The sequence below is a fragment of the Nicotiana tomentosiformis genome, chromosome 4 (genome assembly GCF_000390325.3).
Source record: "Nicotiana tomentosiformis chromosome 4, ASM39032v3, whole genome shotgun sequence".
Classification (NCBI taxonomy): domain Eukaryota; kingdom Viridiplantae; phylum Streptophyta; class Magnoliopsida; order Solanales; family Solanaceae; genus Nicotiana; species Nicotiana tomentosiformis.
Window position 1 is genome coordinate 38,203,043 of NC_090815.1, and position 17,119 is coordinate 38,220,161.

The 17,119-nt window shown below is 34.3% G+C and overlaps 2 protein-coding genes across 3 annotated transcripts; one reads left to right on the plus strand and one right to left on the minus strand.

Moving 5' to 3' along the window:
- Positions 1-6,613: 6,613 nt before the first annotated feature.
- On the plus strand, positions 6,614-10,606 carry LOC104120925 (transcription factor bHLH49-like). Of its 2 annotated transcripts, none has more exons than XM_009632793.4 (9): positions 6,614-6,939; positions 7,545-8,458; positions 8,577-8,786; positions 8,875-8,940; positions 9,049-9,117; positions 9,491-9,562; positions 9,666-9,869; positions 9,985-10,072; positions 10,158-10,606. In XM_009632793.4, the coding sequence occupies exons 2-9, from the start codon at positions 7,622-7,624 to the stop codon at positions 10,190-10,192; spliced, it is 1,581 nt and encodes a 526-aa protein (XP_009631088.1). In that variant the 5' UTR covers positions 6,614-6,939; positions 7,545-7,621; the 3' UTR covers positions 10,193-10,606. The 2 variants fall into 2 exon arrangements, with proteins under 2 accessions (XP_009631088.1, XP_009631087.1); XM_009632792.4 differs by having other exon boundaries at positions 7,621-8,458.
- Positions 10,607-11,172: 566 nt separating this feature from the next.
- Positions 11,173-12,737, minus strand: LOC138909521 (uncharacterized mitochondrial protein AtMg00810-like). The gene is made up of 3 exons (XM_070200725.1): positions 12,470-12,737; positions 12,005-12,080; positions 11,173-11,770 (listed from the first exon to the last, which is right to left on the minus strand). The coding sequence occupies exons 1-3, from the start codon at positions 12,735-12,737 to the stop codon at positions 11,173-11,175; spliced, it is 942 nt and encodes a 313-aa protein (XP_070056826.1).
- Positions 12,738-17,119: the final 4,382 nt, after the last annotated feature.

The window sequence follows — 17,119 nt, forward strand, 5'->3', positions numbered from 1 at the left end:
ATAACAACACATAACAAGAATTGGCAATTTTTTAGTCTTATATTAGGTTTGGCAAAGTTTGCTCCAAAAAATTGGCATTATATAACCAAATCTTAAAAAAACTACTCTCTTTTATATTCTCTCTCAAAAAAAACTACACGCTTATTTTGGCTTCCCACCCCCTTTCTCTCTTTGTATTTCTTCTTCTATATCTTCTCTTTTCTCTCATAGTTTAGCAAAAATTCTTGCAAATTATGCAAAACAATCAGTGGGATGAAAAGGTAAGGTTGATCTTACATCAGAGAAAATCAGAAGCAAAAATTAAGAGAGGAAAAATATATTTCAACTTTGTTTTTCTTCTCTCTTCTTTTTTTGGTTGGATTGAATGAGTGGGTATGATTGAAATTAGTTGAAAATACCTAAATGAGGTTATATACAAAATTTGAGCAAGATTAGCAAAAACTAAGAGAGAAAAATTATATTTCAACTTCGCTTTTCTTCTCTCTTCCTTTTTTCGTTTGGATTGAATGAGTGGGTGTTATTGAATTTGGTTGAAAATGTGTAAACAAGGCTATATACAAAATTTGAACAAGATTAGAAGTGATTTAGACTGATTTCAGGTAAAAAAAATCAGACCTAAAAATCCAACTGCGACATGTGTATATCACGTTGTATATCGTGTACATCAGTGTATATCACACACAAGTTTTTTGGACGTCTGTATATATCACTTTGTATATTGTGTATACAACACAATTTGTTTAAGGACTCCCGTGTATATCACATTGTATATCGTATATATAACACAATTTTTTATGGATATACACAGACACACATAATATACATGAGATATCGCTGATGTACATAGAGATATACACGGGTTACAATAGGGAATACATATGTGGAGTCGTCTTGAACTTGAGTTTTCAATCTGAAATGTGTTATACAAAGAAGGAAAATAAAATTTTAATAAATATTTTTGATATACACATTATTATTATGTTATACACTGTGATATACAAATAATATAATTATTAACTATTGATAATTTTTTTTTTTTTGATATAGCATATTTAAGCAAGTTCTAAAATATAAAAATAATAAATATAATTGCGGGAGTAAATAATATTTTGGTATACAAAGAAAATTAATTTTTGATATACACAAAGAAGAAAAATAAACTTATGATATCTATTTTGGTATACACATGTCTGATGTGCTATACACTATGATATACAAATAATACAATATTTTTATTGTGATATACATTGATATAAAGACAGTAATAACTATATATATAATTTTATAATATCGATATACAAAGAATGAAAATAAAATTTTAATATACATGCTGATATAGACAAAGAAGAACAAAAAAAGTTGTGATATGCATATTATTATTGTGATATACATTTATTGACTATTTGATGCCAATATTTATAACTAGGGCTATTTTCTGCTAATTATATGGGTATGTTGTTAAACCATGCCAAAACCCCGAATTGAATTACTCTTTTGTGTAGTTGCTTATCTTTGCAACTCTACGAATGGAACTTCATTTTTAAAGACAATTTTTTAAAAAGTTTTAATTGCATGCATACGCTCATTACATAACCCGAAATTAGAAAAATGTTAAGAGAAAAAATTTAATTCCTAAGATCGTATCCCCTCTCCTCCAAGAAAATGATCACATTTAATTTCTGCATTACTCTTGAATGACGATCCAACATAAACTAATAAGCAACCAATTTAAATTAAAAAAAAAATTGAAGACCCATCAAGTTGGACGAGAAAAGCAGTGCTCTATTGACAAATGAAGATCTCTTTAATTTTGAGTCTAGATTTTCTAGTCAAAAGGAGCTAAAAGAGTTATAAAACAATGATTTATGTGCATCAATCATGTTTGTGCCAGCCATATAGTGCTGTACATGAAAATCATAAAACAAAATATTAGTTCATGTTCTCTCTGGATATATCTGACATTCTTTCCCTCTTCCCTACAATATCTATCATTGCATCTCATCAAGCCAACTAATAACGTTCAAGAATCGGTGGCGGATTCAGGATTTTGTGCAGACGGGTTCAATCTTAGAAGTACATAACTTTAATCGTAAAATAATAGTTATCAAGTGGGTTCAAATAAAATATTTATACAATGTCAGATATATTTATATAGCGGCGGACGCACGCTTGCCACCTCCGCCACTGTCAAGAACAGTTTGTCAATAAAGTATATATTCTTATTTTAATCCAAAAAAGAAGTCAAATATCTATTTTAGTGTGATGCCCATGGCAGAGCGCAAGCTAACGAGGGCGGGTCAAAGAAAATGACTCACAGACTTAATTTTTAGACTGACAAGCTTATGAAGAAGAAGTGTACATGCCAGCTAAGGCGAATCCCATATCGAAATGAGAAAAGAAAAAAAAAGGGTTTTATAATGCATAACACAAATTTATATAGTACGTATGCTTTTGAGTTCAATAATGACGTAGCCCAAAAAATGAATTCATGAAGTTTATTGGGTCAAAACGGACAATACATATCATGAGCTTGAACGATAACATTTAGCTACATCATTACGTCTTTATTTATTAAAGAGAATTAACAATAAAAAATGTTGATCACAAAAGTTCAGTAAGAAAAAAATTGACCAATAGTTACGATATGTATGAAATATTTAACGTTTGTCTGGTTATATAACTTTTCAATATTACTATGAAATATTTATCATTTGTCTGATATATAATTTTTGAAATTTGTGACTTACATTTGTTTGGCTCTAAAGGAAATGTTATTCATTTTAAAACAGATTAAATCGGAAACCAGATTTAGTACTGGTTAATGTATATATTTTCACTGGGATTTGCACATCCACAACACGTGTTGTTATCCCATTCGGGGGTGTATTAGCTTCATGACTTTTTAATTGGAGAAAATATAATTAAGGAATCTAATCACTTTGTATTTATTATACGAGGTGGTAATAGATCTTTCATCGTCTTCATGTGGTTTTGCTCGTGATTTGTTGTATATACTCGTACAAAAATATATACTATTATATTTATTCATCGAATCAAAACAAGAAAAAGGATTTATTTATATGTGTATATAATCCCTGGCACACATTAATTCAAACCTTGTAAAACTAACCCAATCAATGCAAATCATTTAACAGACAAGTTTAAATCTAATCTTGAAGTTTTAACATAGAGTATTAGGAGATTCCAGCAGAGAACTAAGGTCTTTGCCCTTGTGATTTCAAGTCCCAAGGCCAACTAATAATGGCATACAGAAAGATTTTTTACAACTTTTTTTTAAAGAGAATTAACTATTAATTAAAATTATAAAGTCTCGAGTTTTTTATATGACACTTGTTAATTTTTTTAAAACATAAGTCAACTTCAGAATACGATTAAAATCATAGCGCTCAGATCAAATTACTCTTTTCAATTTAAACTGCACTCTTTCCTTTTGTGAGTATTGGAATATGTTTGAAACTTTTACTAAGAGCTTGATTAAGCAATAAAATGTCAAATTCAATTAGAAAAGATTAGAAAAAGACATGCTTTCGCGTCTTCGTCAGTATAAACTTTTGGACATTAATTAAAATGGCAGAACTGGATCTCATTAGATTCAGATAAGAGCGGTAGATGCAGTGTAAGTTCAAGAGGGAGTTGGTATTGCCTTTGATCTATAAACATAGTTACACATTTAAAAAAATTGTAATTTATTTATGTTAAGTTTGTGCCATTGACAATATAAACGGATTCAAAATTTAAATTTTATTACCTCAATCTTTAAGGTTTTTTACATTGAATCCATTAAATTTTTAAAGTTAAAAGTTCATATGTACTATTTATTTTAATTTTGATGAATTTTTGCATATAAATTTATGCTCCGCCTAAAAGTCTTGCCTTTAGATAAACCCAGCACTCTAATGCTAGATCCTCCATTGATTGACAAATTAGATAAAATTAATTCCTAGAAAATATTTTCATGGAAAATGAGTGGTTTTATCACTTATTTTCCCTTGTTTTGTTGGTGAATGGAAAACATTTTCCGGAAAATATTTTCTAGTGGGAAGGTTAGGAGTTTCGAAAAATATTTTCTTTTCTCTTGATAGGGAAAATATTTTCCTCCAATTAGAGGAAAATATTTTCCAAAACATTAAGGCCAACCAAACATGAAAAAATTGGAAACCTTCGTACCAAACACACCCTAAAAATAAAATCTTGGATCAGCTCTTATTCGCACGGCTAAATCAAGGTTGTTTATGCTTGGGTCAATTTGTTCACTGGCTCCGGTCCAATATATGGAGTAGCTGTTTTGATAAATTAAAGATTAAATTTGCTTAGAAATATTTGATATTTTAGAAAAAGAATCATTTATTACTCTTTTTTAAATAAAAAAAATCTATCATAACTATGTAGTGTTAATTAATTGAGATGCTTAAGATATATAAAGGTATTTTATACAAATATTGTTATGTAGGTTATTAAGTATATCTTTCTTAAGTATATTGCAAAAATCATAAAAAATAAATAATATGGACATGAGATGGTATTTATTAAATGCCATCGCACAACATTATCGTGCTATTCTGGAAAATTTTACCAGATTAGTCCTATTTATTGTCCAACTTTGCTGCATAATTTCCTTTTCTTCTTCTGATAATAAATGCCAAAAACCAAGAAAAGAGTTCACCAGCACTATGAATACACATATCAGATTTGGCCAAAAACCACTATTGATTGATGTTGCTTATGACCTACACTTGCCGCATATTTCTGGGGGAAGATGATCGAAAATTGTTCAAAAACTTTGCCAAAAGTTGCCACTGCCAAGCCTTTTAATAAGCATATATCATAAAAGATTAGTGAGAATGTCACCTTATCTTGTCTTGCTATGTATAGAAAACCTATCAGTTCCTTATCTCCATTCAAGTTTCATTACCACAAGAATTTGGTCCATGAATTAGTTTTTTTTTTTTTTTGTTTCTTGCCGGTGTCCGGTAGTAACATTGGGATCGATCTCATATGATCAGGAGTAAAATGTTCCCTAATAAAAGTAACTTTATACACAAAATGATAAATGAAAGTACTTATCATTCTACGCGTTTATTGGTGGTTAAAGAATTAGCTGGGAACGAGAAAAGCACTCTTCAGTTTGGCAAAGTTGTGAAAGAAACAGAGGGTAGTCAAAAGTGTTATAAATTACGTAGAATTTTATTTTAGTTAAAAGTACTCAAGAAAATATTTTAAAAATTCAGAAATTTCCAACTCATCAAAAATTAGTGCTACTCTTTCTTAGGGAGAATGTTAAATATTTTGGATTTAAATTATATAAACTGGAATAAAAAAAGAGTTATTTAAACTGACATTATGAAGAATTTTTTACATCAATGTAGTTTAGCCTGCGATAATATGTTAGACATTACTATCAACTTCACGAGGTTAAAAATTAATATTATCACGAAGATTTACCTATAATTATCCGTTAAAGCATATAGCTTAAAACTTAATCTTTTAGTATGATTTTCTCTCTATTTTCCAAATATATTTTAAAGAAATGCCCTCTATATAGGTATGCATACGCATGGATAAGCTAGGGAAGTTATTATCAAAATAAGATGCAGAGACCTAAACTTGTAGCTAGGACTCCTTTAGAAGCAACCCAAGTGGCCATAAAAGTGTGAGAAAACAAAGCTTTAAAGTTAAGTAGGTGCCAATTGACCAAACAGAACCAAATTAAGATTATATAACTAAGCTCTCCTCTCAAGGTACAAACAAAGGCAGGACTATTATAATAATAGATAAAAGTAATGTCTGGCAAGAGTTGGCAATGTCAGTTGCTGGCTTAATAGAATAGGTCCCTATTAGCATCAAATTAAAATTACTTTGGGCGTCATTTGATTGAAAAAATTAGTTATTTTAGGATTAATTATTTCAGAATTAATTATTTTATATTATTACTTTACTATTCTATAAAAATAATACTATAATCCTGAGATAACTAATTACAGGAATAGTTATATCGTGACTTCAGTGGTGAAGCCACATAGTTACAAGGGTGATCAGTTGACCATCCTTCGTCGAAAAATTATACTGTGTATATAGATAAAATATTATGTTTTAGAAGTATTTAACACATATTGAATACCCTTTGTCGGGATTTTTTTTCACTTCCTTGAGTAAATTCCTAGGTTCGCCACTGCGTGACTCTATCTCAACTGAATGTGGGATAAACACATTTCAAATTTAATATCGAAATTAATTATCCCTTATCCCGAGTACCAAACGAGACATTACTCTTCTTATTGTCCATGTGTTATTACGGGTGGTGGATGTATGAAATCCCTCCACTTTTAATCGTAAGTTTCAAGTACGACTATGAAAGTAAAAGAATCTTAATAAGAAGTATTTCGTCTTAAAATATATGATGTGCTTTGAAAATCTAAATTAATCGAATCGGTAAGTTTGGAATAGTAGGTTTATTATAAAAAGAAAGTTTTCATTTAAACTAATGAACACTGCTATTTTCTGAAATTAAAACAGATATTTTCAGCATTATTTTCTAAAAAAATCTTCAAAACTATACCAAACGTCACAACATAAGTAGTTCTATAAATTCTACTAATGTTAATATTTTTTTCCGTTAAAAGTTGGAGTTAGTTCAATATTTTAACAGTAGCAATGGCGGTGGTTAATCATCAAGACTCTGTTTTTAATGCAGGCGTGGCTATAAATGCAAAGGGACCTTTGATTCTAAGCTTTCCTTTTTCTATTCCTTCAAAAATACCCATTTTCTTGTACACTTCTCTCTCTCTTTCTGAAAGTCTTTGACTGTGGTTATTAGCAGAGTGTTATTTATATCTTCAGTACATAACAGTTTTGAACATTAGCCAAATTTCAAGAAAATAGTGTACAGAGAACCAAATGTAGCACACAATCTGAAATGAGGTATCTTTTCTAGCTTCCCACTTTTTAGTCAGGTCTTTTTCTGTTTCAGAGCTGAGCTTAGGAAGGTGGGTGGGTCTGTTTTTTCCCCCCTGACTAGGGTTTTAAAAATGAGTATTTATGATGCTGAAATTTAATGCCTTTCCTCTTCAATTAACTGCAAATGCTCTTTATTGAACTGGGAATGTGTTTTCTTGGATAATGTTGCTTGGACTTTTCTGAATGCTTTGGAATAATGGGTTCAATGCAAGTTTTTTTGTTTTTTTTGTTTTTGAGTTGTTGGTTTATTTCAATTTCCATGATCCTTGCATTTTGTTTCTCCATTTTGTGTTTTGAACTGTTATTTTCTTGGTTATGTATTTTCCAGCTGTTTGAGTGGCTAGCTTTGACTTGTTTGTGCTAAATTCTTAGTTGATTTTCTAGTGTACAAACTTTTGTAGTCTTGTTTCATCTTGTTGAGCTGGAAATTTTGAGAACATGGTTAGTAAAGAGTATATGAAGTAATATTGCTCTAATTTCTCCACCTGTATTATGATCTTTACTTAAGATTGTCAAATATAGAGCAATGAGGATTTTGTGAAATACTCAAGTTCTTGTTCCATCTTTAGGTTGTGTTCCTGATACTCAAAACCTGTGGTTAAGGAGAACTTTTCGAGTCTTGATTAATTTGCTACACTTTCAAAGGATGGATATGGTTAGCAAGGATGATGCCGAGTCAGAAAAGAGGTGTGAGGATGCTTTGAACTTCCAATCACCAAATATGTCATCGGATTGGCAATTAAGCGGCACCAATTTGACTAATGCATCCATTGGGATGGTTTCGAATAGCAATCCAACGGTAGATTCGTTCTGTGCTAGTGTTTGGGATCATCCGACCAGTTTATCAAACTTAGGCTTAAGTGATACTAATATTCAGATGAATCATGGCACTACAAATGCACTAGACCCCCTGAGAACTAATGTTAATAGAATGCTTGGTATGAGTCGGGCTCAACCAAATGCAATATCGTTGAAAGGGGGCACATTTGTACCCCCTACTCCTGGTATGCTTCCTCAGAGCTTATCTCAGTTTCCAGCTGATTCAGGTTTTATTGAGAGAGCTGCAAGATTTTCATGCTTCAGTGGAGGAAAAGTTGGTGATATGATGAACCCCTTTACCGTCCCTAATTCTCCTAATATGTATCCTAATGGACTGGCCTTGCATCGGCCACAGGAGGTTTTCGCTAGTAAAGGCTTGCAGTCACCTTCTGCTGCAATCAGTGAGAAGCAGCACACAGGAAATGTGGTTGAAAGTTCTGAGGATGTTTGTTTACCTCTTGAAAATGGTGCCATAGATAGAAGCCGCCTCAAGAATGAGAAAAATGAAAGCTTTGCTAGGTCTCGGGATGAAGCAAAGGAATGTGTTGGCATCCCCGGAAACGAGTCTGATGAGGCTGAATGTAGCAGCCATCAAGAAGAAGTGGAGGGTAAGGATTCTTCTGCTAGGAGCCTTGGCTCAAAGAAAAGGAAAAGAAGTGGTCAGGTACAGTTTACTTATATAAATTCTTTCTATGGATTGCAATAGCTGCAACTGCAATGTTTCTCAAATGTTGTTTTCTGTGCAAGTTCTTCTATGTTAAGTCTACTTGTCATTTTGTTAGGATACAGAATTTGATCAAACGAAGGGAGCACAACAACCACCAGCTGAACCGACAAAAGATCAAACAGAAATTCAGAAGGGAGAGCAAAACAGGCTTGGTGGAAAGAATAGTAAACAGGGGTCTCAATCGGCGGATCCACCTAAAGAAGAATACATACACATTCGAGCTCGAAGAGGCCAGGCAACAAATAGCCATAGTCTTGCAGAAAGAGTAAAGACTCCAAAATAGAAGCTTAAAGGTTGTAACGAGATCTCATCTTGTAGTTCTCTCAAATTTGACGAACTTTATTTTGATACAGCTAAGGAGGGAGAAGATCAGTGAACGGATGAAATATCTTCAGGATCTTGTACCTGGTTGCAACAAGGTTAGTTTATTTTGCAATAAACAGCCTTCTTATAACATGTCCATCACTATAGTAGGCATCTTCTCTTTATACATCTCGAGTGAGAACTGAGAACCGGTGGTTTTGCAGGTCACTGGGAAAGCAGTAATGCTGGATGAAATCATTAATTATGTACAATCTCTTCAAAGACAGGTGGAGGTATGCTATTTAATAATTTATCTATTATTCACTTCTCCAAATTTTACTTTGTTATTCCCCTTGCACTTCCCTCAAAATCCATTTTTGTTTCGTTCTGATGATGTTGTTTAATGAATGATTAACCCCACCTTTGTTTTTTCCCTCTTTTGGGTGGTAATTTTATCTCTAATCTTTAAATGTAATGCACATGCATCTACAGTTCCACAAAACGTTGCATTGATTTCTGATTTCTGAATCACTAGTTTCTGATTTAGTTGTTGTTTGCTAAATTCTTGCAAAATCTAAGAAGTTTACTTAAAACAGAAGAACCCTCTTTTCATGGCCTCTTAACGTATTTGTGTTCGATAAATGACTGGACTTCTTGTTCTCTCAGTTCCTCTCAATGAAGCTTGCAACGATAAACCCGCGTCTGGATTTTAATATTGATGGGCTCCTTGCAAAAGATGTAAGAATCAGTGTATTTTTCTGTGAATTACATGAAGCGGAACAGGTTTTATGCGTAATGTCTAGTTTCTAAATATAGCGCATTCTTTCACTTCTTCTTGCAGATTTTCCATTCACGAACGGTTCCTTCTTCGTCACTTGCTTTTGCTCCTGATATGACAATGCCATATCACTCCTCGCAACAACTGCAACCCGGCCTACTTCAGTCAGGTCTTCCTGGTTTAGGAAACTCTACCAATGCACTTCTTAGGTCGATCTATCCCCATTTATCCGCAACTAGTGGTGGCTACAAAGAGTCTTCATCTCAGGTAGCATTCTGAATACAATTTATTTCATGTAGTGAATCATGAATGTTTCTTCTACCACTGCAGCATAAATAGCCTTACTCTATAATCGAACCATTCCGTTTACTTGTTTTTTCAGTTGCCTAATATATGGGATGATGAGCTACATAATGTTGTCGAGATGGGTCTCAGTACAAGTCCGCCCCTCCATAGTCAAGATTTAAGTGGTATTTTATATGCTCCTCATGATTTTTTAAATTGCAAATTAGCATCATCTCCTTCAATTATTACAACATTCTACATACTTGGTAGGTTCTCTGCCATCAGGCCAGATGAAAGAACTTTGAACTTTGTTTTAGATATCAACTGCTTGAACTTCCTGTTTGTTGGGTACGCGGAACATTTGGGAATACGTCACAGCGAAGAGCTATTCCTATGAAGAAGCTCTGTGTTCGGTGTACAGCTAAGAGTGTGTTTATGGTGCACTTGACCTCCTTTTGTTTCAGTACCATATAATTAACTACCAAGAAAGTAACAACTTATACCAGGAGACACAAGTTCTTCATCTGCAATATCAAATGAAAGTTCAAGAAAATTATTTTATTACCTGGATGTATATGTAAGGAAAATGGATGATGACATTTGGTCTTAATTCTTGAATCTATGAAAGAAAATGACTATATTCTTGTTCACTCTATCAGGAAGAACTTGAAAATGTATGCTTGAGGTAGGAAAGTGAAGTTGCATTATGATCTTCCCAATCATTCATTCTCTCCATAAAGACTCTTTCTAGTTCCTGGAAAATTTAAACTGTTAAATACAGAGACAATACGACAATCTCGTTGTTATTATTCCAAGAAGTAAGAAGTATATATACAAATATAGAGCCCTAACTATAGAAAGAAAAAAAATGGAGATCTTATAAATCTGCCGTGAATCCTATAATTTTGCTAGCTATGTACATTACATAAGAGTATGTCTACATTCATTTTGTACCACTCTCCATCAAGGTGGAGCATAGATATTGATCATGCCCGGCTTATTATGAAGGTAATCAAATCGAAATTCATTCAACCTTTGTGAATAAATCAGCTGGATGCTCTCATGTCTTCGTAGCCAGTGGATATCAAGTTCTCCTAAATCTTCTCACGAATAAAATGACAGTCAACTTCAATATGCTTAGTTGATACATCGGATTTGACGCAATATGGAGGACAACTTGATTGTCACACCAGAGTTTTACTGGTATTGGATGCTCCAACCTAATTTCAGTTAAAAGATGATGTATCCACATAATCTCACACGTAGACTGTGACATAGCTCTGTACTATGATTCTGCACTGAATCGAGATACAACACTTTGCTTCTTACTTCTCCACGATACAAGGTTCCCTCCAACAAAGACACAATAGCCTTTAGTATATCTTCTATCAATTTTGGATCCAGCCCAATTAGCATCAGCAAAACACTCAATTAGAGTATGGCCGTGATTACTATATAATATGCTAAGTCTAGGAGCTCCTTTCACATAACATAAAATCTGTTCCAAAGCTACCCAAATTTTGACCATTGGTGTGGACATGAACTGGCTAACACCACTTGCCGCAAAAGCAATATCTGGAGGAGTCATAGTAGAGTAGTTTAATTTTCCAACTAACATCGTATATCTTTCTGGATCATCAAAAGGATCGCCATCATTTTTCATAAGGTGCACATCAGGAACCATCAGAGTACTGCGGGGTTTAGCTGCCAACTTTTTAATTTCTACAAGCAAGTCAAGAATATACTTTCTCCGAGATAAAAGAATTTCCTTCTTCCTTCTATTTACTTCTATTCCCAAAAAGTATTTCAACAGGCTCAAGTCCTTTGTATGAAGCCTAGTATGCAGGAAAGACTTGAGGGAAGAGATCCCCGCATAGTCACTTCTGTGATAACAATGTCATCAACATATACAATAAGGAGAATAGTGTTAGCTGCTGATTGCCGATAGAAGACTAAGTAATCGCACTTGCTCATTTTCAGCCCAAACTCCTAAACTACCTCACTGAACTTGCCAAACCAAGCTCGATGATTTTGCTTCAAGCCATACAAGGGCTTCTTCAAATAACGTACTTTTCCATACTCCCTAAGCAACAAAATCGGATGGTTGCTCTATATACACTTTCTCTTGAAGATTACCATGAAGGAACACATTCTTGATATCCAATTGATGTAAAGGCCAATTCTGGGAAGTAGCTAGAGAAATAAATAAGAAGACAGAAGTGAGTTTGGCAACGGGAGAGAAGGTGTCGGAATAATTTACCCTATAAGTTTGAGCATACCCTTTAGCCACAAGTCGAACCTTAAATCTTGCCACAAAATCACATGGATTAACTTTAATTGTAAAGAGCCACTTACATCCCACTGGTTTCTTTTCCTTAGGTAAATCCACCAAATTTCACGTCCTTTAAGGCATATATTTCCTCAAGTATTGCATCATACAATCCGGGATGATTCAAAGCCTCCTTCACTGTTTTGGGTACCGTGATAGAGTCTAGAGAAATAATCATAGATCTAGACGTAGAGGATAACAGTCATAGGAAACAAATTAGCAATGGAATATGTGGAATTGCAAGTACGTTTACCTTTGCGAAGAGAAATAAGAAAGTCAAGATTTTCTGTAGGACCAGGCGAAGGAGGATCTGATGACGAAGGAACTGTTGTAGGACATGTATCATTTGTATCTTGTCTCCTCAAGTAAACTTGAACAATTGACGGTCTTGCTAATACATGGGGAGTAGGTGCTGAAGGTATAATAGTGGATTGGTGCTCAATAGAAGAACTAAGAGATGGAGGAATATCATCTGGTTGTTCTGTCAAAGCACGGGGTAACTTGATACACATGCCACTCATCTTCCTTCCCCAAACTTGTAGAAATGGGAGATGCATAGAAGAATGGTGCAGTCTTTGAAAATACCACATCAGTTGACACCAGATATTTGTCAAGTTCAGTAGAACAACACTGATACCCTTTTTGAATTCGAGAATAGCCTAGGAAAACACATTTCAATACCTTAGGATCTAACTTGGTAACAGATGGCCGAACATCTCGAACATAACATGTGCATCCAAACACATTAGGTTCCACAGAAAATAATGATTTGTTTGAAAAACGATCACTATAAGGAACATTACCACCAAGGACAATAGATAACGTGCGATTAATCAGAAAACAAGTCGCAGAGACTGCATCAACCCAGAACTATTTGGGAACCTTCTTTTGGAACAGAAGTGTTCGAGCTGTCTTAAGTAGTACTTATTCTTCCTCTCAACAGCTCTATTTTGATAGGGTGTATCAACATACCATGTTGTCTCATATAGGACCGAAATAACCCTGACATATATTCTTTAGCGTTATCACTCCTTAGAATACATACTAAATCATTAAATTGTATTTTGACTTTAGTACAAAAGGCAGAAAGATGAGTAAACACTTCAAAGCGACTCTTCATAAAGTAAATTCAAGTTATTTGAGAAAAATTATCTACAAAAATAACAAAAATACTTATGCCAGGTTTAGAAACAACATGACATGGTCCCCAAACATCATAATGAATTAACTCAAAAGCTGACTCAACGTGCTTATTAACCCTTGGACCTAACAAGATATGATGGTGTTTTGCAAATCGACATGACTCACAATGCAATGAGGAAATATTCTGAACTGAGGACAGAGTTTCTTCAACAAAGGTAGATAAGGATGTCCCAATCGATAATGTGTTTCAAAAAGAGACATGACACTAGAGCATGCAACAGACGGTAGCTCCCATTCATCAAGGATATAGAGATCACCAAATAAATATCTTTTACCAATAACCTACTTCGTCATAAGATCTAAAAACAAACAATGATAGAGAAAGAACGTGACACTATAATTAAGGTCTCTGGTGATTTTACTAATAGAAATCAAATTAGAAGTCGAGTTTGATAGACTTAATAAAGATGATAAGGTAATAGAGGAAATTAGTTTAACAGTCCCGGATTCAAAACTGTTACAAGTTGATCCATCAACTACAGTAACTGGAGAAGGTACTTTGTATGAGCGAAAGCTGGAAAAAATATTTGGATCAATTGTCATCTAATTTGTAGCACTTGAATCAATTACCCTTTTATTTGAAGGTGATAAGACATATTTTATCTGACCCACCAAATTCAGTAACTGAAAAAGATTCCTTAATTGATTTATGATATTGAAGATATTTCAAAAACTAATCTGAAATAAAGATTGTTGAACTAGGAGCTGTAGTATTATTTTCTTCTTGCTTATTGTTTCCTGTCATGTTCACAACCAAAAGTATCAAAATAACTTAAGGGAAAAACCAGCAGAAAATACCCAAATAGAGCTTAGATCCAAACAGTAACAAGTCAAAGGGAATTATATCACGGTTTGTCCTGAAACATAGAGGCGATCTTGCGAGTGAAAGCTAGATAAAAACCGACGTGTCACGGGCTGGTACACTTCGTTGGGCAAAGCCATGCCGAAAAAATTCTGTCGGTGCTTGAGATCACACCAGTCAAATCTGGCAAAACATTAATTCCCAACTCTAACGAGGCGTTGATACCATGTTAAATATAGAGACAATAGGGCAATCTCCTCGTTGTTATTATTCCAAGAAATAATAAGTATATATACAAGTACATAGAGCCCTAACTATAGAAAGAATAAAAAAAAGAGATCTAATAAATCTGCTGCTAGGGGTGGCAAATGGGCGAGTTGAGCTGAATTAGGGCGGGTCAAGATCAATAAATGAGTCATTGCCCAACCCATCCCAAAGTATACTTGGGCTAAGATGGGCTGGGTCAAGATGAGCTAAACAGTGGGTCATAGCCCAATCCGCCCAACTTGACCCATGTTTTAGAACCATGCTCATCTTGGATAAACAAAGCCTTTTACCTTTTATACACATATGTATAAAAGGTAAATAAATACTATTAGTATTTTGAGAATCAAAATATATTTTCTTAAATAACAAATTAGTATTTTAAATGTATAAGTTGAAAAATATTTTGCAGGTGGGGTGGGGGGTTGCGGTGGGTGGGTGGAGCAGAAAATTGAAAATACAAAAAAAAAAAAATTGCCGGGGGCGGGTGGTGCAGGAAAATTTTTTCAAACTATTTTGTGCAACAAAACAGTGGAAAATGGGAAGCCCGTCGTACCAAACACACCCTAAAACTTAAATACCTTGATTCTCATTTTTAAGCTTAGATACAAAAACTAATGATGTGGCAACTAAGTAAATTTCTAGATAAGTTGGATTGAGGTCCCTTTGTTTCGGGGTGAACTTCATGGGTTATATTTGGCTACTTCATGGGTCAGAATGAGCTATAAAAAATAATGGGTTAACTTGGGCTCAGCCCAAATAGACCCATGAACTAAAATATTTGTAGCCCAACCCATTAATCTTTGAGCGAGTTGAATGAATTTGAGCTCAAATTACCACCCCTGTATGCTAAGAATCCCTATAACTCTCCTAGCTATGTACATTATTTGATAATCTTACAAGTCTCCTGAAGAAAAATGTCTTGGTGGGACAAGGGAGAAAAAAAGAAGCAAGAAAGCATGAAACTGTTCCTGATTCTGCCTTTTAATGGTGCTTTTTCTCAACCGCAAAACTCACACAGTAAATTCGTAAAGACATGCTCTTTATGGAAAGGCTTCTTCTGTCCTTGTGAATTGAATGTTGCATCTTGGTGGCTCCAACAATTTTGTACATTTGGTCCCCGCCAACAAAAAAGATGATGAAATATTAGCCGTTCGATCTGAAAATGGTTGAGATATCGTATTGGGTACGTACTCCTAAATGTTTTGTCTTGAATTTACTGAGATATGTAGTAATGGTGGTGGGAACGTTGCAAAATGATGTAACATGAAGCCGACAGAAGAGGTAGGTGCCATTATTGAATCCTTATCTTTAACTATTTTCTTGGTTCTACTCTTCAGAAAATGAATGCTACCGTACCGTGACTAGTATGGAACATGAGATTATCATTATTAAGCGCTAATGTGTTTGGACATAATTTGATTAAAATTTGAAGAAAAAATAAAGATTTTTGAAGTTAAAGTTAAAACAGAGTGTTTCGTAGCTACACTCGTCTATTGCAACAAAAATAGAAGTCTATAGGAGATTTGGTCATCTTTTTTGTGAAACATAAAGAAAATAAAGAATCTTTCCCAGAAGAATCTAGACCGTAGGATTAAATTTAGGGACGAGAATTATGTTCCTGCCAACGCAGATTAGAGATCACGATTAATTTTTTTTAACCCTATTATGTTTATACACTGTTTACCCTAAAAATGTATAACAATTAAATTTATAAGTAATTTTAAGGATACATGCATTAATTCGATACAAACGATAAATTGCGTTAGATTAAACAAATAAAGATATAGTGAATTTAAATCATGTGGGGAGGATAATTCTAGCTTTGATGAAATATCCACCCTTGATCTGGAGCACAATGGCCAGCACCAATGAACGAGAATAAGAACTATGAATAATGGTGAAAATAACAGTATATTGCTTTTGGGATGCGTGTTAACATGTGTCCAATGAATAATCACACTCCCCTTTATATAGTTGGGGAGTTTTACCCTAAATACAATTCTATAAAAGGTAAAAATCTTTCGTTTAACTGATTACTGGATTTCCGTCGGTACGTGCTGTGCCGTGATACCCGGTTGGTCGCGGATATCACGACTTTCCGTTAATCGTGTTTGATTGCCCAATAATGCTCTTCGAAGTCTCTTGGGATTTGGACCAATCTCGGGGTCATGGCTTCGATATACTCGAGGGCGGGCGTTGTCCCCCCGGTGCCTGACTCGATGAGTCCCTTACCTCGATTCTGGTTCCTTGTCACTACGTCCCTTACTCGATTTATTTCATCAGGAACTGGGCCGGCTTATGGGTCCGGTTTCACCTGTATACAGATAGTCCCCTCGTTTCTCGGAGAGTAAGTTATACGGAAATGATAAGGAATGACATGAGTTCTTCGATCTCTTCTTCAACACGCTGCGACACAAAACGACAAAGAAACCGAAACGTCCCGTCAGTCGTGTCATTATGACCTCAAATGCGTGTCAGCCGTCAGTTGGCTGCCCTTGGACGCGAAACGTCGTGGAAACCCTATAAATATCCCCTCCTTCATTCATTTTTCACTTTATGTTCAAACTTCTACCCTCGTGCCTTCAGGATTTCATTACCCTTTTATACTCTAGCAATTTCACTTCCGCTAGT

Bases quoted from the DNA above. Each gene is read 5' to 3' on its own strand.
- LOC104120925 (XM_009632792.4), top strand. The intron at 8,941-9,048 runs GTTAGTTTATTT...GTGGTTTTGCAG, and splicing joins TTGTACCTGGTTGCAACAAG to GTCACTGGGAAAGCAGTAAT. The intron at 9,118-9,490 runs GTATGCTATTTA...TTGTTCTCTCAG, and splicing joins CTCTTCAAAGACAGGTGGAG to TTCCTCTCAATGAAGCTTGC.
- LOC138909521 (XM_070200725.1), bottom strand. From the start codon at position 12,737: ATGAGTGGCATGTGTATCAAGTTACCCCGTGCTTTGACAGAACAACCA. The intron at 12,081-12,469 runs GTAAACGTACTT...TTATTTCTCTAG, and splicing joins TCTTATTTCTCTTCGCAAAG to CTACTTCCCAGAATTGGCCT. The intron at 11,771-12,004 runs GTATATAGAGCA...TTGTTATCACAG, and splicing joins GGTAATCTTCAAGAGAAAGT to AAGTGACTATGCGGGGATCT.